The following is a 21,067-nucleotide window of genomic DNA, read 5'->3' as shown; positions in this document are numbered from 1 at the left end:
AGTGTTGTGACAATTGATGTGGTAACACTGTTTTTGCAGCAGTGAAAACTTTTTACAAATGACAAAATGTTACTATGCTATGCTAATTAAAAAGTAGGTCTAGATATAGTGCATATTTGTCTTGACTTCATTGTCCATTTATGTGCATGACAAGTTGTCTACATAGTGAGCACAATTTCACCCTTCACTATGACTGCCCTGTTACATATAAATTCCACTCTGACGTCGTCATTCATGACAATAGAGTGATGCAGGAGTGAGTCTGGAATCAGGACATAAGTTAAAAATGTAGCACGTCCGGTTCACTCATCTTTAAGTCAATGGATTTTTGGTTAGATTCTTGAAATAAGATTTTTACGTTTAGTTCTACGACATAAAATAAATTGGTAAATCTCCCACTTGTGAACTCTGGAGCTTTGAGGTGTCATCAAAAAGGCGATCGCTAACAAGTGGCTAAATGCAGCTACAGAACATCATCACACTGAACATAGCCCTACATCTCGTTGTAGTGGCGGCGTTAAGTCATATGACCATAGTGTAGTTCATTTATAGACTCAGATTAGCATTTTGCTTCTGGCCATTGCATTTACGCTTCAAAAACTGTAAAAGTCAGGGGCGCCCAGTAGCTCAGTGGGTAGAGCTTGCTCCTATGTACAAAGGCAATGTCCTTGCCGCAGCATCCACGGGCTTGATTCCAGCCTATGGCCCTTTGCTGCATGTCACCCCCTTTCTCTACTCCTTTCACGCTAGCCCCAAAATGATCTTCAAAAAAAAAAAAAAAAAATTGTAGAAGTGGTGGTCATTTGTGAAAATTATTTTGCTGAACAAAATGTAAATATCTTAACTTTTGTTTTCCACAGAGCTCATTTTCTGCAATAATCCAGAACTGAATGAAAAAATCACATTGGGTTTTTGATGAGGAAACCAGGGTGACATTAACTTTTTTTTTTTTTTTAAGATTATTTTTATGGGCTTTTTGCCTTTATTGACAGGACAGAGAGTGAAATGGGGAGACAGAGAGAGAGAGAGTGGGGACTGACATGCAGCAAAGGGCCGCGAGCCGGATTCGAACCTGCGGCCGCTGCAGCGAGGCGATGCCTCTGTACATGGGGTGCTGGCACTATCCACTACGCTACCGACGCCCTGACATTAACTTTAATAATTTGCTTCCCTGCACCAGTCTATGGCCATTACGTCTAATATCCGATGAAAACTTGATGCTAAGGTGTCTCTCTGTGTATGAGGAAATACAACTTCCATGTTGTGACTACTATAAACAGAAACTACTGTAAGAGCAAATATGGAAAGCAGCATCCACATGGTGGTTTTTCAAGCCCGAGCCTCAGTGACACACAAACTGGAAACACACTGAATTGATTAAGTTACATGTAAAGACCTTTATTGTGTAAAACTATTACACTGATGGCAGTGAAATACTGGAACACTGTCAGGGATATTTTACTTAAACAGAGACAGTAATGAAAGCAGAGTGAGCACCATAATCCTTCAGAGAGAGCTATAACGTCAACGTGGTGGTATACCAAAATGTAATTTTAATGAAAATCCAAGTGTAAATAAAACATTGTGACAAATCTGATGATGGATTAGAGAGAACCTGGGTCTTAAAACACTAACTCAGATTGATCATGGTTGTCTTAAAACTGAAGTTACAGTTTAGCCCGTGCAGTACGCTCACATACAGTAGAACCTCTTAATGCCGAGCTCATGATATGGATCAACAACATGAAAGAAATATTAATAACTTAAGCAGGGATGATGGGAAATGGAACTGCTGTTGCTAAAGCACACAATGAAATATGTTGTTATGCAGACAGGTAATAAAAAAGATAAAAGGAAATGCACTGTGTGATACAAAGGGTGAACAGTTTTTGACTTCTCATTATTTTTTAAGCGAGTGTGAAAAACAATTTTCAACTATGGGGTCTCTTTTCTCCCAGACAAATACTGGGGGCGTATTGGAAAGATGAACTACAGATTTTTAAGAACAAGGCTGAACAGGCAAGGAGACCCTGGACAGACTTTGCCAAAACTGTAAAGCAACAGACATGGAAATAAAGACAGCTCTCTCTCTCCATCTAGTGGCAAAAGCAGGCAACAGCATCTACCGGAGAGATGATTTTCTTTATCACTGTATCAGTGAGTTGTCCTTTCTTGTTCTAAAGGCTTTGTTTTGTCACATTATTATTCCACTTAGAGAAAATGTTAAGTTGAGAAAGTAAAATAATCAAAGGAAACAACACAAACTTGACAGTTTTATAGTTTTAAGCTGTTTTGGGATTCATGTTTGAGGAGACTTTTATACAAAGCAAAGAGTCATTTCACAAATGTAACACAGAAATTCATGTGAATTGGTTTCAAAGCCACACGACATGGTAAAAACACATTTGCAGCTCACTATATTCTAGAGAAATGTAATTACTACATATCAATGCTGTGCAAAAGGACAAAAAATGTACACTTTGGTACAAAAAAAAAAAAAATCCGTAAACTAATGTGATATCCCTACAGAGGAACAGAGAGAGGCGCAGACAGTGTTACCACATCTATAATGGAACATACTGAAAATAAAATTCCTGTACCCATGACTCATTCTAGATTTGCATTTTGCCTTTAAATGAACTGAAATTTGAATGACCACCAGCATGCATGAAACACCCAGCTCCTAAAGGCAGTCTGCTACAAGGCAGAGCAAAGCACCAGGAGCTAGTTACAGATTCAGAGTGTCTGCAGAGAAACAAGTGTTGAATAATTAATCTAATGAGGCAGGTGTAATGATGTTCAAAGGCTCACTGGCTGTTATTTGGATGGATGCTCAAAGCGATGGTATGGCGGTTGATGTTTTATCCTAAATTGATTTTTATTTTCAATTATGTCTCAGTGCGTATTTCTGAGTCAGTCCTCTCAGTTCAGACTGCACCCAACATTGCAAGATATTACAAAGAACATTAAATTACCATGTGATTTACTATACATTCACATTATTGTTTTCACATCACGGACAGTCAATATTTCTTTTCAAAGCTCGGCCAGGTGGGCTCAGGCAAGGCCAGTGAAAACTAAAGCTGAAAATATCATATATTATTTCCTTTGTATACGAAACAAACATGAAAATAAAAATGCAAAAGGAATAAAACAAATCTTCTGTATCAGAATACCACAAGTGAGAGGTACGCCTGCTAACCCTTTTTACTCTTTCATGGGTACCTGGTTGTCAGCTGAACCTGGCAAGTCCTGTTTGACCCAGTTGTGGAAATCACGGTGGTGTTTGATTCCCTCTGTGGATGGACAGGAACTACTATCCTCTCTTTAGGATTAGCCCAAACCCACAGGGCCCTGTTCATCAGCTCCAGGGTAGCAGAGAGGATAAGGTCATAACTTCTGGATCACCACTTGGAACTTACCTGGCGAGACAAAATTAAGAAGAGGTAAACTATCTGTTTTAGGGGTCGACAGATAATCGACCTGGCTGATTATCGGGGCCGATATTATGAATTTTTGGGGTTATCGGCATCTGTGATTTTTTGCCACCAATATGCCGATATACAGTTTTATTTTCCTTAGCAGTGCTGTTTTGCCCCTGGCGTGCTTCTCACTGCCTGCACGTACCACTCTAGGCCCTTAAAAGCAAACTCAAGACCTACCTTTTTAGCCTGGCTTTTAATTAAGCTCTCCTTTATTTTATTTTATTTTATTATTATTTTTTATTATCTATCAGCTATGATTTTTACAGCAGACATATATCGGTTGTAAATATCAGCTATCGGTATCTCTATTTCATAATAATTGGTATTGGCATCGGCTCTGAAAAAACCATATCGTCGATCCCTAATCTGTTTGGACCTTGACGGTATACTATGCAGGACAGTCGGTTACAGTTTGTAAACAAGCTTGCTGACAAAGGTGAAAGTAAAAGCCAACCCTAGATTAACTCTCATTTGGCATTTCACCTCACTATATTTGCGTTCTTTTGGTACTGTGTCTCTTGGATGCCTGCTATTTATGGTCTGGCACCTGGTTGCTTACTTTTTATAAAGCCCTGACCTCATCTGCGTGCTGTCAGGGTAGATGCCCATAAACATCCCAAGCACAGTCAATAAGAAGCAGGAAAATACACCATCACACACTTATGTTGGGTCATAAGTGATAATTGAGAAGGATTACTTCTGCATGACTCTACACTGTTTTTCTAGGAGAACCCTGCATAGTATATCTTTAAAAGATATATCCAAAATGTAGCACCCTACTTAATGATACTTAATGAATCTCACAAACATGTCCTGACCTAACTGATCACACAACCTAACAGTTTCTTAACAGCATGTTATGTTACCACATCCTTTCCCACAGTAAAGAAAAACATGAATGATATTCTGATAGTACTCACAGGATGGCATAACAGAGACCTCAGCTGTCACCACGCTGTCCATACCAAGGTTAGACAGAGCTCCCCTCACAATGCCACATGAAAAAGCGAGGTACTGAAAGGAAACACATAAAAATACAAATTAACATGAGATGTATGGAGGTGGATTTTATTATTTCAGAGAAACAGTATACTCACCTTAGGAGCCTGATCCAAGTATTGTTTTCCACTGGAGAGCTGAGTGAGCAGAGAAAATTTGTTGTCCTGCAGAACATAGGTGCCCTATAGCAGAAAATAAAGGCAGGTATAGTAAGAAACCTTGTAACAAACAACACATTTTAAAGGATAACTTTTGTGTTTTTCAACCTGGACCATATTTCCCTGTGTAAATTGGTCACAGAGACTGATGTGAACAACAATTTTTGAAATTGGTTCAGTACTGAGCGAGCGGCAGCCGCAGGACGGGCTGCAATGGAAGCTCACGGGCAATTGAACACTGTCACTGTATGTCCATTAAAAGTGGTTATCTTCATCACAGACGGCTCAGATTGTTTTTATAAGTGGTTGAAGTGTCTCTTTACCTTTCGCTTGATCAGGTCTGTTTGTTATTGCCTTGTTAAGCAGAAGTCTTATTCTGAAATATCATGAGATGTCACTTGTTGCAGGAAAACAACAGTGGAAATGTGTGTGAGATCTGTAGAGTATAGTAATCAGAGTGGTTTGCAAAACAAGTAGTTTAGTGTTATCTAAAAGATATTCAATGTCATGGATTATCCTGATTTCAATCATGTGGATGAGGCTTTTGAATTTGAATTCTGCCTGTTTTTATGTGAGCCAGAGTATACGCATGAAGAGTGGACAAGGAGAGAGGGAGGAGAAAAGGCAGCAGAGGGTGAACCGGCAGCAAAGCCATGAAGCTGGAAGGCGGATGGTGTTCCTGTGGGTCCTGTGACCCTATGTCCACAGAGGAAAAATGCCTGTTTTGTTAAGAGTGGTTCAAGTTTACCCACTCCTGATCTGTGCCAACAAAATGAGGAGCTACACTTTAACCAGCTGTCATTGACCATCTTTGTTGGATATGGACACACTGAAGTTTTGGCTAGTTGGGCTACAAATGAATCCTAACACTCCTGTCCATACACTGCACATGCACACCTGGCAATGATATTGAAAATCTCTTACACTAAATACATTTTCTATCAAATACGCTGGTTATTATACTCTCCCCAAATCTTACATAGGTTTCCTATGTTGTCTGACTGCAACAGTTGACATCTCGTGATATTTCAGTACCAGACTTCCACTTAACAAGGCTATAACGAATGGACTGAATCAAGAGAACGGTGAAGAGACACCTCCACCACTTAAAGCAACAATCTGAGCTCTCTGTGAAAAACAAAACAAAACAAACACTTTTAATTAACACACAGTGATGGCACTCAATTGCCCCGTGTGCTTCCATTGCAGCCCGTCCCGCGGCTGCTGGCAGCTGCCTGCTCGCTCAATACTGGACCAATTTAAGAAACTGTGATTCACATCAGTCTCTTTAACCAGTTTACACTATGAAAAGGGTCCAGGTTGAAAAATGCTTAAGTTATCCTTTAACTGACACTGAATATGATTTTGTATATATTATTTTCTTCATTTACCAGCAAAGCTTCCTATAATTCAAAGGAGGTTATGTAAGATATGATCATAGTTGAGTTGTATTGAAGATTTAGATATTCTAAGCTCTTCTTTGCCAACATGATCTGTGTAATCACAAACTAAGTCACATTTTCACAAAAGAGACAGAAATTCCTGACAGTGAAAACACTAATCTAAACTTTTATTTTACCTGATGGTTTGTTCTAAGGTTGTCAACCTGCCTCCGGAACACCTTCGTCCAGAAGTCTTTACAGATGAACTTCATTACATCCAGCTCATCCTTGAAGCTGGGAGAGTCCCTGGTCAACCTAGATAGACCAAACATAAACACAGGCACTTAATAAAGGTGAGGATGCATGTTGCACAGGATTTACTGTTGCACATACAGTATGTGAGTGTTCGTCTACCTCTCAATGAGTCCTTGTCCCACCCTGAAGCCCATGCTTTCAAGGACAGACACACAAACAGCTCTGTCCTGGAGAGAAGAAAGGTCAAGCTGTTTACTGGCTCAATGGACAATAAATTATTGTGTGTGTTAATGTGGTTTGTCCTGACAAAACTGCAATGTTATCATGTGATGGTTAGCTGAATTGTGAAGCCTGAGAGTGGGAGAGTGATTATCTGGTTGGTATCTACAAATATGCGCTAATTAGCCAGCACAATTAATACCAAATAGTGACAGTGTTTTGAAAGGTGCTCCCAGACCACAGTGTAACTCAAGTCTAAGATTATTCTTCACATTAAGTGTCAATTGACTGATTCCTGCCTTTATTGAACACACCTTGTTATCCATCTCTCCTTTACCGGACTGCTGCTCCTTGTAAATATGTGACACAATCTCCATGTGGAGAAAGTCGAACAGAGACTCGTCTGCCATATCTGCCAAACACACAAAAGTGATTATAAACCCCAATATAACGCTTGAATAAAACAGTTTCACTTACCAGTATCGCTAAATGTGAAAACCCTTAACGTCGTTAGCATTAGCTTGACAGTTAGCGCTAGATAGCAAACAAGTGTTGTTCACAGGCAAAATTGCCCAGGCCTAGTCTTTCCTATGTCGGCATATGAGACAACACAAAGCAATGCATGTGTGTATGACATAGCTTGCAATTAATCTGACTGAATTCAACAGCGTGGACTGTTAAATGTACCGTACCTGTAGGTTGCTAGCATAGATTTTAAGCTACGAGTAAACACAAGCCTGCTTCCTGGGTTGCGCTCGAAGTATTCACCAGGGTACTCCTCGGGGTTCACTCTGGCGGAGTTAGTGGGAATTAACCCCTTAAATGAACGTTAATCACACGCTCCAACAACCAAGAACATTCAAAAAACTATATTTACAGTAATAAAATATATTATTTTCAAGAAAAGGGTGTTAGAAAATTCGTTAGAGAGTAGGAAATTCACGTTGAATTTAGGCATACGCCGATACAATTACAAACAGACTCTCTGACACGGAGCTGACATGTCTTCCAATTGCGGTATGAAACGTCACTTGTCATGTGACATGATAGTGCAGCTCCGATTGGGTGTTGGAGAACAAGCCATTTCCTTATAGCTCATGTGATTTGTGTTTTCAACAACACAGGAAAGGTTTGACAGTTACGGGTTTTTTGGACTCTGTATTTGAACATTTAACTTTTACATTGTATTTTAGACTCTCTCTGAGAAAACGTGTATTGAGCAAAGTGAAGCCGGTATGTCTGGAATACTGTGGCATATAACTTCCCGTTTTATTAGTAAGCTACAGTAACTGTAGGTTGTTACTAGCTGTGTGTGTTTGTGTGTGTGCAGCCATGTCCAGCAGCTACCAGATAGTGGTCCAGGGCGAGGCCTCTGAGACAGACTCTGATGATGAAGTCTACATCACCTCCATGCCACCTCCTCAAACTGCCACAGTCGGAGCCAAGGTTTTGTTGCATGCTCTGTGTGTGTTTCAGAGATAAAAGTGTGTTCAGCAGCATTGACCAATACGTCACCTCTCCTGTCATTAACCTGCAGTCTGCTTTGTCTGTGATCTTGGGTGCTGTCAGGTTCCTGGGGAGGCGTCTGAAACAGACAGTGAGGGTGAGGAGGAGGAGCAGGCGGACCGAGCATCCTCACTGAGCCAGGAGAGCACTCAGATACTCAGGAGAGACCTGCCACCTCTTATTGTAGTTAGAGACCATCCTGATATACAGTCCATCGTGGAAGACAGGCCAAGTCCCACACACAGGCCACAAGGTGAGGAAAACCATATAACAGTGGTTCCCAAACTGGTGGGTTGCGGCAAAGTCCGTAAAAAACACTATTTATTTTTAAGTACAGTGAATTTCTGGCACAGAGCTTTTAATTTGAAGTGCTGTTTCCTGCTGTAGAGTGAGTGACAAATGGACAGCTACTTAACAGACACAGCAGACTAACTTGACCACATGTCCAAACCCAAGTATGATGCTGAATGTATGTAACTGTGTGGACCTTGAACTACTGCCAAACGAGAAATCTGGACCCTGGGGCTGGACCAGTTGGGAACCACTGCCATATAACATAATAAGTATAATAGATATTCCAGTGATCATTATGTGACAGAATACTTGTTACTCAGAGATCCGTTCACTGGCTTCTCATGATCTGCATCAGTGAGTGGATCATCAGCTCCAGTGATTCATTTGAAATTTGTTTGATAGCTCTGATAAAGCTGGTAGTTTGACCTTTGAGTTAAGAGTATCTTGCCACAAAGCCCTCCACGGTTAAACTATCCTTATTATTACTATATGGGTAGCCTTACTTAAGATCATATATTGTGGAGTGTTTGTTGTTGCAATGATAAATGATCACTTTTGACCAGTGTATTTCAGTGTTTGGCTTTTTTCCCCGTCACATTTCATCAGTGTTTAGTCACTGATGGCTTTAATCAGATGGAGAAGTGAACGATGAAATTTAAGTTTAGCTCTCAGTTATTTCAGTGTGTCGTTCTGTTTGCAGGTGAGACCCTTCTACAACAGAAGCTGCAGGAATCTAACAGCCGGCTGTTTACTGACGTTGCACAGACACTACGGCATGTTTATGGCAGTGCCACTCGAGAAGTAAGTAGATGTGTTTGACTCTGGACATTTATCATTACATATATAAATTAGGTATATAACATCTTGCTAAATGCCCCTTATACTACATAATTACAACAGAAGCCACTGTACTTATTCTCCAGTGTTGTAGAACAGGAAAAGAATATTTGGGAACTAAACATATTGCTATGCAGAGGAGAAGTAATCAGAATAATGCTGCATAGAGGGTGTGATGCAAACCTGTTGTAATTCAAACATCTAGGGTGGCTGTGACAGAGTAAACTTATGATATAATGTCAGAGGCATGACATTAGAATAGATAGAAATCATATTGCTATTTTACATGCCAGTACATGTAAAGTGGCAACACTTGTATCATTAACAACAATCTGATGACAAGCATCTTGTCACAGCTGATTGGTTGTGGTTGAAATGTCTTCATTTTAAAAGTTTTTTGACTCTGACTGCTTTTCTTAAAAGGTGCAAAGTGCAACAGCTCAGCTGAATACGTCGCAGAGCGCCATCATCAACGCCTCCCACAGCATCCGATTAATCCTGGACGACCTCAAGGCTGTGTCCGAGAAGATCGACATCATCACCAGCTGTCAAATACTGCCTGATATTAACATCAATAATCCAAATAATTGTACTGCTCCTGCACCTTGAAGAATCAAATCAATATTTATGTGTAAAATATCATCATGGGAATATTTTCCATGAATATCAGAGAGTAGGAGAAAAAGCATTTTAGCTTTACTTCAGTGTTTACGAACAGCGCCCATGCATATGAACAAATATGTATACTGAACAGTCACACACTATTTATCTGTCAGGTTTCTCTGTCCTTGAGCCTGGAGCTCTGGGGATATTTCTGTAAGGAGTAGAAGTTAAGGAAATAAAAGCATGTCCTGTCATCTCATGCTTGCAGCCCTCTTCTTTCACTTTGGTCTTTTTATGAGGCATATCCTTTTATGTCTTTGCTCTTTTTGGATCCTCTGTGATAGGTCAAGGAGGCCAACGTGTGTAATGTAACACCCCCACTATCCAATGGCTGCTGCCCTGATGGATGAAAGCAAAGGTGGAGATAACTGGAATAATTTTGAGGAATTTTCTCATTTTTTGGTTGTCAATTTATTTTCAAAAACAGTAGCATCAAAGAGCAGAAAACGAATACATACATTTAACTGCACTTACAACAACATGCTGGTCACCTCAACTCATGGAAAAGGACTTTGGGGTCTAAACACAGTTACAAACACACTCATATATGTCAGTTGTATCTTCACCAACAATGTAAGATAATGCTACTGATTCAATCGGCCTGCTTAACTCCTAAAACACTCTCCTGTGTTCAGAGCATCCTGTCCTTTCCCTCCGGTTGTCCTTCCATCCACCCATCAATTCGGTGATGTCCCATATCCAACAATCAACAGCTTCACTGTAAATCCACCCGTACAGACTGTGTTTAGTCATGTCAGACAGGTGTGTAAAGATACACAAACACCACGACCAGGAGGTTAAGAACTGTGCCCACGATACCCGCGATGCCGAGCATGTGTTCAGGGTCCACTTTACATCTGGCCGCTTGAGGGAGCACATGGACAGGCTCGATCACCTGAAAGAGACAGAGAGAGATGTGCAGTGTGTGGATACAATTGAAATGCATCCAAGGCAGGAGTTACTGACATATTTCTACCACCTGATGGCGCCATTGATAAAGATATGACAACACTCACAGAACACAATGTAAGACTTGCTGGTTCTCTTTGGTGTCTATAGTCCAGAAAATCTGCCATCTGCAATTTATGTGTAATAAACACATTATGGCTAATGCAGTGGTGGTAGAAGTACTCTGATCGTTTACTTACTGCTGAGTAAAATACCACCGTGTATTATCTGCCATGAGGGTCCAAGGACTTAGGGATGTCATATGCTGTAAAGCCCTCTGAGGCAAATTGTGCTTTTGGATATTGGGCTGCATAAATAAAACTGAATTGAAAATTTAATTGAATTATTAGAATCAGAATTCAGTTAATTGCCAGGTAGGTTTTCACACACAAGAGGGTTGCTTTTGTGTATTGGTGCTTAACATAAACATTGTAAAGGAAAATGAAATACGTCAGTATTACAAAAATTAAGGGAGATTTAAAGAGAATAGAAGAAAAATATAATCAAAATATGACCAAAAAATACTATGAAAAGACCAGAAAAGTGGATGCACTCTGTTACAAATGATTGCCATGCATTTAAGATTATAAAATGCAAAATTATTAACATCAAAATACACTAAAGAAAGTCCTCTGTATGCAGAATTGTCCACTTTGCTAGATTATAATGACTGATGCATGAATGTGTACATCACTACATCACTAATGTTGCAGCTGGTGAAGGTGGAGCTACTTCAGCATCTTAATAATCCTAATAAATAATCATTATATTATTGATAATATGCAGTACTATGAATCTGAATCTACAAGGTAACTCAAGATATCAAATACATTTAGAGAGGTGAAATATTTCCCTCTGAACTGTAGTAAAGTACACGTATTAAGTAGCAGAAAATGGAAATGCTGAAGCACAAGTGCCTTAAAATTGTACAGTATAACATTACTTGAGTAAATCTACTTTCCACTACTGGTCTTACCTCTCTGCTGTTTCTCACTCCTCTGTTATTCCTCAGTTCCTTTGGCGTGGGTCGCTCCATTTCTCACCCTTCAAACTCAGAACGAAGCAAAAACTACTTCAACTTTAATCCTGTTCAGTCCCAAAACAAATAGAAACCAATATTCACTGGCAGGACTTTGTGCACCATCAGCAGCTCTCTGAGTTTAAAGTCTTCTTTATCCTCCTCTCCCAGAGCTCCAGAGACCCACAGGTCTGTAAGAAACGAGAGAATAAAGGGATGCTGTTTTGTTTGGCTGTGCGGCTAATGGCACAGACTGTCACAAAAGGCCAAGAAGCTGCTCTGTGTTAGGTTGCGTTGGCTCGTAGCTGCCTCTGTCTGTGTTTCTGTGTCTCCAGTGTATTGCAAAGGGAGTGAAGAGGCCTCAAATACTTTGTGTTGACGTCACCGGTGTCCTCTTATTTGTGTGTATGTGTGTGTGTTCTAATTATTGCTGTGTCTTTAAATGTGATGGATAAGATTTGCCATGTTGTATCTGAGGATGTGTATGTGGAAACTGAAAGCTATTTAAGGAGATAAATACAGTAGAGACGTTTGACTGTAACTACCAGCCACTGTTTCCTGTAGGGAGTTAGTTTACCTTTTACATAGCTTAAAATTATTCAGATGAACAGACACACAGTGCAGCGTTGAATCACATCCATCATGCTTAAAGCAGACAGAAGAGTGGTTGCCATTGGTGAGCCTTGATAATAGAGATCCATTGAGGCTTCATTACAGGTGAACCTGGGGGCAGAGCAGAGGTGAGCTGTTAGTTAGGGTTGTGGTGAAGCTCCCTCAGGCCATTCATCATCGAATACCACTAGTTTAAACAATGGAATTTATAATTTGACTTAATTAGCTTGTAAAGTAGTGAGAAAATCAGCTTCAGACTCAAACCTGCTGGAGATAATCTCTTATTCTATCCATTATAAATTAAAAAAAGGATTAAATCAAAAGTCCCTCTCATTATTTGAAAGTACAAAGGTTAGATTCATATCCTCTGCACGTGCTTTAATGGACATCTACCAAATGATGACAAATCTCTGCAGATATCGGGGGACAACCACCAGTGCTACAATAAATCATACCTTCACAAGTCTTGTTTTGTTTCATTTAAACTGTTTAGGCAGGTGTTGATTCAACTGTATGATCATTTTAGAATTTTTGATGCCGTTGAATCGCACCAGCTGTCACTCACACACACACACACACACACACACACACACACACACACACACACANCACACACAATGAAAAGTTAAAGTCTTTATTTGCCAAAACAGAACACCACACACAGGTGACAGTCTGGAAAATATCAGAGAAACAATCATATCAAGAAACAATGCTGAAAAGCACACAAAACTGGCAAAGAGAGAAGGCCAGACAGAGTAAGAACACAAGGAGAGCAGGGTGAATACACACAGGTGGAGCAAATCAGGGCGGGACGATCACTAAGGCCGGAAAACACACACACAAGAAGTAAACAAGACACGACACATTCGGTGAGAAGATCAAAATTAACATAGAAAAAAAACCTAATGAATGAAGCAAAGAACATAAAAGAAAACCCCAAACAAAATCTGCTTGATACACTAAAAGTGGAGAGAAAACAAAAGACAGATAAACTAATCTCAGCGACTAAAAGATGACGCTAAATAGAAATAAACTGGACTCAGAACTTGGCTACCACACAATTAGCTTACGCTAAATAACACAAATAACAGCTAAATGATGCAATACATGTCAACAACATCACAAACTGCATCCTCCAAAATGATCACAATGTTGATTTCACATCTCTCTAAAACAGCGGTCATATGTATCTCTATACTCTACGTAACAGTTTCTTGCCTATCAGCTTGTGCTCACTGGAATAATAACTGTATGTATGTTCGGGGATCACCCTGGTCTTGGTCCATTTTCCCTCCCTGGAATATTGGTGGCAAACCTCAGAGGGAGTGAAAGAAGCGATGAATCAATTGATCAGGGACTCTGGTTTACATGAGTATAATGAGACCCCGGGGACATGTGAATGTGTGATCTTCATTTAAGGGACCAGCTAAAAAAAAAAGAAAGAAATCTCACATCCTCACATATCTATTATCTCTCTTATTATCTCTCCTTCCAGTGTGTGTGTGTGTGTGTGTGTGCGTGTGTGTGTCCGTCAGTCCCAGCTGTCCTGACTGAGCTCCATGTTTGAGGGTTTCATGAGTGATACGTAATTTGGAATGAGGGCAAGCACTTAAAAACAGTCAGGACCCAAACATTACATCATCATATGTCATCAGTGATAAAGAAAGACAATGCCGTCCTAATGATAGTGATGATAATCATGACGATGATGATGATTGTCACATCCTCATATCCTCCCTATAGCTGGGAATCATCATTTTTGTTTTCTTGTAAAGACAGTTATACAGTGATACAATGCATCCCCTTGGTATATGCTGCATTTGATGTTGACTTGGGCAATCGGCTTTGAGTTGGCCTCTAGGGTCGTCTTACACATTCTCATGGAGTTCTTTATGAAGGTGGTTAGTGTCCTGATAATCTGGTATAGTTTCAGACATTCCAGTGTCCATGTGTGTGGCATTGAGTCGTAGGCTTTCTTGTAGTCAATCCAGGCGGGGCACAGGTTGGTCTTCCTGCTCTTGTAGTCTCGGGCGATTGATCTGTCAACCAGTAGCTGGTGCTTGGCTCCTCTGGTGTTACTGCCAATTCCATTCTGTGCCTCGCTCATGTATTGGCCCATATGCCTAGTCATTTTAGCCGCTATGATGCCTGACAGGAGCTTCCATGTTCTAGTTTGCTCACAATCTTCTTTCTCAGGTCAGTTGGTCTTTCATTGAGGCTGTTTGTACTGGGGCTTGGTACCCAATCTCAATTTTTGGGGGGGGGGTTGGTGATGACATCGCCCTACTGACCTGGCGTCCTGGTGTCCCCTTGCTGTAGCATTGTTGTAGTATTTCATTGATCTCTAGTTGTGATAGTGGTTGGCGGTTGCGGATGTTGGAACACTGTGCTACCAGATGTGTCTTAGTTAGCCTTGATTGTGGGTTTCCAAGTATCCATAGCTTCCACATTCTCTGCATATATCCCCTCTCTCTGAGAGCGCTGGTGTACTGTGAAGTATGACCACTTTTTAATTTCTGGCGATTTTAATGTCCATGTGTGTTGTGAATCCAGACCTCTGGTCAGTGATTTTTCAAACCTCATCGCTTCTTTTAATCTCATTCAGTCTGTGACCAGCCCGACTCATGAGAAGGGTCACACCTTAGATCTTGTGCTATCACATGGGTTATCTGTGAGTGTAAATGAGATATGTGAAACAGCATGTATTTCTGACCATCTGCCTGTTTTATTTACCGTTTCAGTCCCCTGTTCGCGGACTGTAACCCGTGCTCCCTCACGCCGCCTGCGCATGTTGAACCCTCAAACTGCATCACAATTCTCTGCCATGTATGCCGACGTAAACATGTTTAGCACTCCGGATGTCAATCATGGTCTTAATGCCGAAGAGCTTTTAAGTGTTTTTAATTTTACATGCACTGATATCCTGGACTCTGTTGCCCCTTTCAGATTTAAGCGCTCTAAAGCATTTTTTGAGCCATGGTTAAATGACTCCACACGTTCTCTCAGACGTTCATGTCGGCGTGCTGAGAGGAAGTGGAAAAAAGATAAGCTCCACGTCTCCAAAGAAGCTTTACGTGAATGTTTATCAGCCTACCAGCGAGTCGTTAAAGCTGCCAAAATGGAGTATATATCAAATATTGTCTCCAATAACAGTCATAAGCCCCAGGTTCTGTTCAGCATTTTTAACTCCCTTGTAAACCCGTGCGATAACTCTCCAGTCGTGCCATCGCCCACTCTCTGTGAGAGCTTTCTTAAATTTTTTATTGAAAAAATTTCTGCCCTTAGGCCAGTTGCTTCCACTCTCACTGCCCCTGGTCCTGACCCCACTGTGCCTCCTTTACCTGCTGTCTTTGACCAGTTTGAGCCAGTATCTCTCTCCTCACTATCAGATATAGTTAAGCATCTGCGGCCGACTAACTGTCCCTCTGACAGCATTCCCTCTCGCCTCTTCAAAGATGTTTTTGGTACTGTGGGGTCCACTGTTCTTGCTGTCATAAATACCTGCCTTAGCTCAGGGTGTGTTCCAGCTGCTCTCAAACATGCTGTAGTGCAGCCCCTTATAAAAAAGAAAAACCTGGACCCCTCTCTCCTGTCAAACTACAGACCAATCTCCAAATTACCATTTTTGTCCAAGGTTTTGGAGAAAGTGGTCTTTACTCAGCTGCAATCATTCCTAGTGGCCCATGACATGTATGAAAAGTTCCAGTCTGGCTTTAAACCACATCACAGCACTGAAACAGCACTTTTGAGGGTTTTTAACGATCTTTTGTCAACTGTTGATTCATGTAACTCTGCTGTTCTGGTGCTGCTTGACCTGTCAGCAGCCTTTGATACCGTAGATCATAGGATCCTCCTGTCTCGCCTGGAACAGTGGGTGGGTATCACAGGTACTGCCCTTCTATGGTTTCAGTCCTACCTCACTGATCGGAGCTTCTCAGTTAACTTAGGGGAATTCAACTCAGCTACGGCTCCTCTCACCTGCGGTGTCCCCCAAGGCTCCATTTTGGGCCCCATCCTCTTCTTGCTGTACATGCTGCCATTAGGGTTGATTTTTAAGAAACACAACATACCTTTTCACTGTTTTGCAGATGATGTACAGATCTATCTGCCCCTTAAATCCATTAGCAAGGATTCTGTACAGCCACTGCTAGAATGTTTAAAAGATGTCAAATCCTGGATGGACAGTAACTTTTTAAATCTCAATGAGGATAAAACAGAGATCATTATGTTTGGATGTGACCCCTCCGATTACTCTGCTGATTTTCTGGGCCCCTTCACTCCTAACATCCGTTCCTCTGTTAAAAATCTCGGTGTGACCTTTGACAGTGCTTTTAAATTCGATAAACAAGTTAGATCAGTAATACAAACCAGCTTTTATCAACTCAGGCTTTTAGCTAAAGTAAAGGGCTATCTCTCCCCCCAGAATCTAGAGAGGGTAATCCATGCTTTTATAACCTCACGTCTGGACTACTGTAACTCGCTTTATGTCGGTATTGACCAGTCACTGCTACACCGTCTACAGCTTGTCCAGAACGCAGCAGCCCGCCTCCTCACTGGAAAGCGTAAACACGATCACATCACACCAATCTTGGCCTCGCTCCACTGGCTTCCAGTGCGTTTTAGAATTGATTTTAAGATTTTATTGATTGTTTTTAAAGCCCTAAATGGGCTGGCACCCCCTTATTTAACCGAACTCCTGCACTTTCATGCTCCCTCCAGAGCCTTGAGATCAGCCAGTCAGCTATTACTGGCTACTCCTAGGACTAGGCTGAAGACCAGAGGCGACAGAGCCTTTGGGGCGGCTGCCCCTAGGCTCTGGAATAGCCTGCCCCTGCACATTAGGTCTGCCCAGACCCTAGAGGTTTTTAAGTCTTTTCTTAAAACCCACTTCTTCTCTCAGGCTTTTAACTCAGGTTGAGCTGGACACCCAAACATTTTAGCTTATTTTGATCTTATTTTATAACTCTTGTATTTTATTTTATTGTATTGTATTTTATGTATCTTATGGTTATTATTGTGGTGTACTATTAGGTACCTCATTGTATTTGCTTGTTTATTTCTATTGACCTGTTCAGCACTTTGGTCAACCTTGGTTGTTTTAAATGTGCTTTATAAATAAAGTTTGAGTTGAGTTGAGTTGAGTTGAGTTGAGTTGAGTAGCATTTCATCAATTCTGTGTTCTCCACTCTTGTCCATGTATGATTGTTCCAGTTAACCATTTGCCAGCAGATTGCCCTGGTACCCTAGCAACTGATGTGGACCTTATTGATCCGGGCGTCGCCCAAGGCGGTATGACTCTATCTGTATTGTAATCACTCATAGGGTAGCAGGTGTAGCATTAAGAGTCTTGCCTTAGGACCCTTACTGGATGATGTTCAGATTCGAACCCCGACCTCAGTAGCACTAACCAATGTATGATCAAGCTAATTGTTTTTGCTGACTTGCGTTGTCCACAAATATGCAAAAGAAGACATTCCTGCAGAGTGAAATGATGCAAAGCAACAGAATAAAGTTTAGTTTAGTTTAGTTTATTTGCACAATAATAAGAAAATACAAGACACATATATACATATATATTTACGGTATTTTATATACATAAATTCATATACAAAGGATGTAATTTCAGTGCTGGAAAGGAGGGAAGCCTAAATAGCTTATTCAAAGTCTTCCAATATTCAATTAACAGAGGGGAAAATGCCCAAACCCTTAAATTACTCATCAAAACAAAGCAAAATAAGCAACAACCAAACAAAAAAGGAACACATAGCACATAAATATCTATATACATCGATATCTGTTATTTTCTACATACAAACTTCTTCCCAAAAAGAACATATTCAGATGTAAACCCATTCTGATCAGAAACTGTTATTTAACTGTAACTGATTACAGTTGCATTTACTCTGTCATTTAATTAGATGTAACTAGTTACTCCCTCAACACTGTAAATACTAATGTACAAATAAATATTTCAATAGCATTCAATAACAAGATAGTTCAGTCTTTATGTCATCTTTGACAATGACATTAAAGATCTTTTTGTTTGATATTTGTGATAAAAACAATCAACAATAATGTACTTTATTTTGTTTTCATATTATAAGGTCAGAGATACAATTTGGAGTAAAGCTTGAATAAGTGAAATGAGTTATAAGTTATAAGTTGTTATGAGTTTCCTGAATCCTCCCAGTGGGAATGTGATTCAGTTTGATAGTGAAATGTAAATGACTGTGATCTTTGTGGACACACTGGAGCTTGTGCCTAAACACAGACCAGGTGCATCTGCAAGAGATTGGAAACAAATAACTCTGTGACTCAGTGGGTATTTTCCTTCAAGGCTGGGCGAACGTCTGAGGGACTTGTTAGACTCAACAGGCAAGTAGGACATTATATTACTGTTTACATAAAACATCTTTCCTTGTTCCAGTGACAGTGGCTTGAGGCTCAGAGCCAGGGATGCGGTTCATGCTTGAGCTGGCAAACTAACTAAAGACTAAAATAGGAACACGGCAAACAACGGACCAGCGCGCTGCGAGAGATCATAAATGTTTGTGGTACAGAGAGTGCAGAGGGTATGGGAGAACAGGAAGAGAAGAAAGAGACCATAGATTATTAAATCATCCTAGATTATACATTTGAGCTGCAGTCAGATCCATGCTGGAGAATAGACCGGTGAGTCTTTTATAAATGCATTTGTGTGTGTGTGCGTGTGCATGTGTGTGCACAGAGGGCAGCCACCCACATTAGCCAGGTCAGTGGCTGTCTCATGGGGCGCCTGAGGACACACTGTTAGTTTATCTGGCTGGCTGAACAAGGCTGCACACAACAGCACAGGTCTGCCAGAGCAGCTATACGACTTTAAAGGAACTCTGCTCTGTGGGTAATGACCTTGTTTTCAAACTGATAGCGCATTCAAGACAACACGAAATTAGGATGCATCCCACTGACAAGCCGGAAGAATAAACAAGAGTAAAAATCCTCAGAGGAGCTAAAGAGAACAACAGCACCGAGCACTCAAGTTGAATTCAGAGAAAAAGTAAAAATGTGAATACACAAGTAGACTAAAAAGAAAACAGAATTTGGAGAAGTTGGGCCACTCAGCTTTATTATTGTGTCAGCTAAAAGGATTTACTTTTGTATTTTCAGGCTCCTTGATATATTTTAAGGCAGGAGTCATCGGAGCAGAAGGATGAAGTCCCCAGTGATACAAACACAAAGTCGAGTTTTGTTGGGTTAGAAATCCAGTTTTCCAGAACACATCCCCAGGTGGGCAGAATTACAACTAACGATCAAAACAGGCACAAGAGCTGTAAATGTCAGGCATGTTTGACTTCTATCCTGCACTCCCTGAGCATCTAAAAGCATTTCAGCCTTTCCCAACCTTTTAGCCAGTGGTGGACAAAGTACACAACTCCATTACTTGAGTCAAAGTGTAGATACTCCTGATCAAATATTACTCCAATAGAGAAAGTTGTTCAAACTTTTACTTGAGTTAAAGTACTGGAGTGCTTGCTTTTAAGATACTTAAGTATTCAAGAGTACATTATCTGTGTAATGTTGATATATTGTTGTGTTGTTAACACAATGTATTTACAAAACCTATGACGCTGAAACAACCTCCTGGATTTACACCCGTTCACAGCCAAACTAGTCAAATACCGCCACTTTGTCAGTGGACCTTACCGTTAAAATGTGACATGCCAGGAAGCCTCCTGCATCGGTTTTGTGCATTCACTGATGGCATCTCAGTTGACACTTGTTCAACACATTCTTACTCCGACCTCATATCAACATTTGGTCATGGACTTTCCAAGTCCATATACAGCGTGCAAGGTACCCTGGGTGCGTTGGTTGTTGACGTTCTCAGACGACATGTCATGTTCTGCTTGTTACATTCATTGTCTTCTTTCAAAATACACTTCCATTTTCACAGGAAATTTATTGTTTACATACAAGCTATTTCAAAATAAACACACTACATCAGTACAACAATGCAAATTTATGTTTTTTTCCCTCCAACAACTAATGCACGTGGTTGAGTTTAGGAAACAAAAGCACAAGGTTGAGTTTAGTAAAAAAGAACAGGATTTGGCTTTATAACCTTACAGGGCGTGAACACCACTCTCCTGGGTGAATGTCAGTGTTTGTTAGACCGACCCACCCACTCTACCCAGACTTTCGCCGCCTCAACTTTCATTCTTGTCCCACTGCGTTTCCCCCTGACGCCGCCGAGCGCCATTAAAGTATAGCGGTGAAAAACCACATATCATGTTGACGTTAAAGATAGCTTTTTTCGTTAGTATATGACGCCGCAAATCACTGCCCAAGCACTGGATTGAGACGACTTTGGAGTGAGACTGGTTGGCTTGTATTCAAAATAAACTTTCATTTTCACAGGAAATATACAGTTTCTGCTCATTACATACCCTGGAAATCCAGAGTTGTCGTGAGAGCACAATTTGATTACATACCCTGGAAATCCAGAGTTGTCGTGAGAGCACAATTTGAACTTGCTCAGCGAGTCACTCTGGCAATCAGTAATGATGCTCATTACCCATGCCATTGGAGCCGAGCTGCACCTATCACATCGGTGTATCTGATATAGGCGGGCCAGAGGTGAGCTAAACAGATGACGACAGCGCTGCAATGACGAAGTCCGGAATCAGTCAGTAAACATTGCAAGATGGCTAC

General features: G+C 40.7%; 2 protein-coding genes across 2 annotated transcripts; one reads left to right on the top strand and one right to left on the bottom strand.

Annotated features, from left to right (window-relative positions):
- Positions 1 to 1,373: 1,373 nt before the first annotated feature.
- Positions 1,374 to 7,373, bottom strand: trappc6bl (trafficking protein particle complex subunit 6B, like). The gene is made up of 7 exons (XM_050032581.1): positions 7,191 to 7,373; positions 6,813 to 6,910; positions 6,439 to 6,506; positions 6,222 to 6,339; positions 4,583 to 4,666; positions 4,406 to 4,499; positions 1,374 to 3,422 (listed from the first exon to the last, which is right to left on the bottom strand). The coding sequence occupies exons 2-7, from the start codon at positions 6,906 to 6,908 to the stop codon at positions 3,391 to 3,393; spliced, it is 492 nt and encodes a 163-aa protein (XP_049888538.1). The 5' UTR covers positions 6,909 to 6,910; positions 7,191 to 7,373; the 3' UTR covers positions 1,374 to 3,390.
- Positions 7,374 to 7,572: 199 nt separating this feature from the next.
- bloc1s3 (biogenesis of lysosomal organelles complex-1, subunit 3) lies at positions 7,573 to 9,992 on the top strand. The gene is made up of 5 exons (XM_050032554.1): positions 7,573 to 7,731; positions 7,829 to 7,944; positions 8,068 to 8,257; positions 8,999 to 9,099; positions 9,559 to 9,992. The coding sequence occupies exons 2-5, from the start codon at positions 7,831 to 7,833 to the stop codon at positions 9,742 to 9,744; spliced, it is 591 nt and encodes a 196-aa protein (XP_049888511.1). The 5' UTR covers positions 7,573 to 7,731; positions 7,829 to 7,830; the 3' UTR covers positions 9,745 to 9,992.
- Positions 9,993 to 21,067: the final 11,075 nt, after the last annotated feature.

Source organism: Epinephelus moara, chromosome 2 (assembly GCF_006386435.1).
Source record: "Epinephelus moara isolate mb chromosome 2, YSFRI_EMoa_1.0, whole genome shotgun sequence".
In the NCBI taxonomy this organism is placed as follows: Eukaryota; Metazoa; Chordata; class Actinopteri; order Perciformes; family Serranidae; genus Epinephelus; species Epinephelus moara.
This window is presented reverse-complemented; position numbering and strand designations above follow the sequence as displayed.

What these genes read in the sequence shown, in the direction of transcription:
- bloc1s3 (XM_050032554.1), top strand. Translation starts at nt 7,831, where the DNA reads ATGTCCAGCAGCTACCAGATAGTGGTCCAGGGCGAGGCCTCTGAGACA. An exon ending in TCCCACACACAGGCCACAAG is followed by an intron (nt 8,258 to 8,998) that starts GTGAGGAAAACC and finishes TTCTGTTTGCAG; the next exon opens with GTGAGACCCTTCTACAACAG. An exon ending in ATGGCAGTGCCACTCGAGAA is followed by an intron (nt 9,100 to 9,558) that starts GTAAGTAGATGT and finishes TTTTCTTAAAAG; the next exon opens with GTGCAAAGTGCAACAGCTCA.
- trappc6bl (XM_050032581.1), bottom strand. Translation starts at nt 6,908, where the DNA reads ATGGCAGACGAGTCTCTGTTCGACTTTCTCCACATGGAGATTGTGTCA. An exon ending in GGACAAGGACTCATTGAGAG is followed by an intron (nt 6,340 to 6,438) that starts GTAGACGAACAC and finishes TGGTCTATCTAG; the next exon opens with GTTGACCAGGGACTCTCCCA. An exon ending in ACCTTAGAACAAACCATCAG is followed by an intron (nt 4,667 to 6,221) that starts GTAAAATAAAAG and finishes TTTCTGCTATAG; the next exon opens with GGCACCTATGTTCTGCAGGA.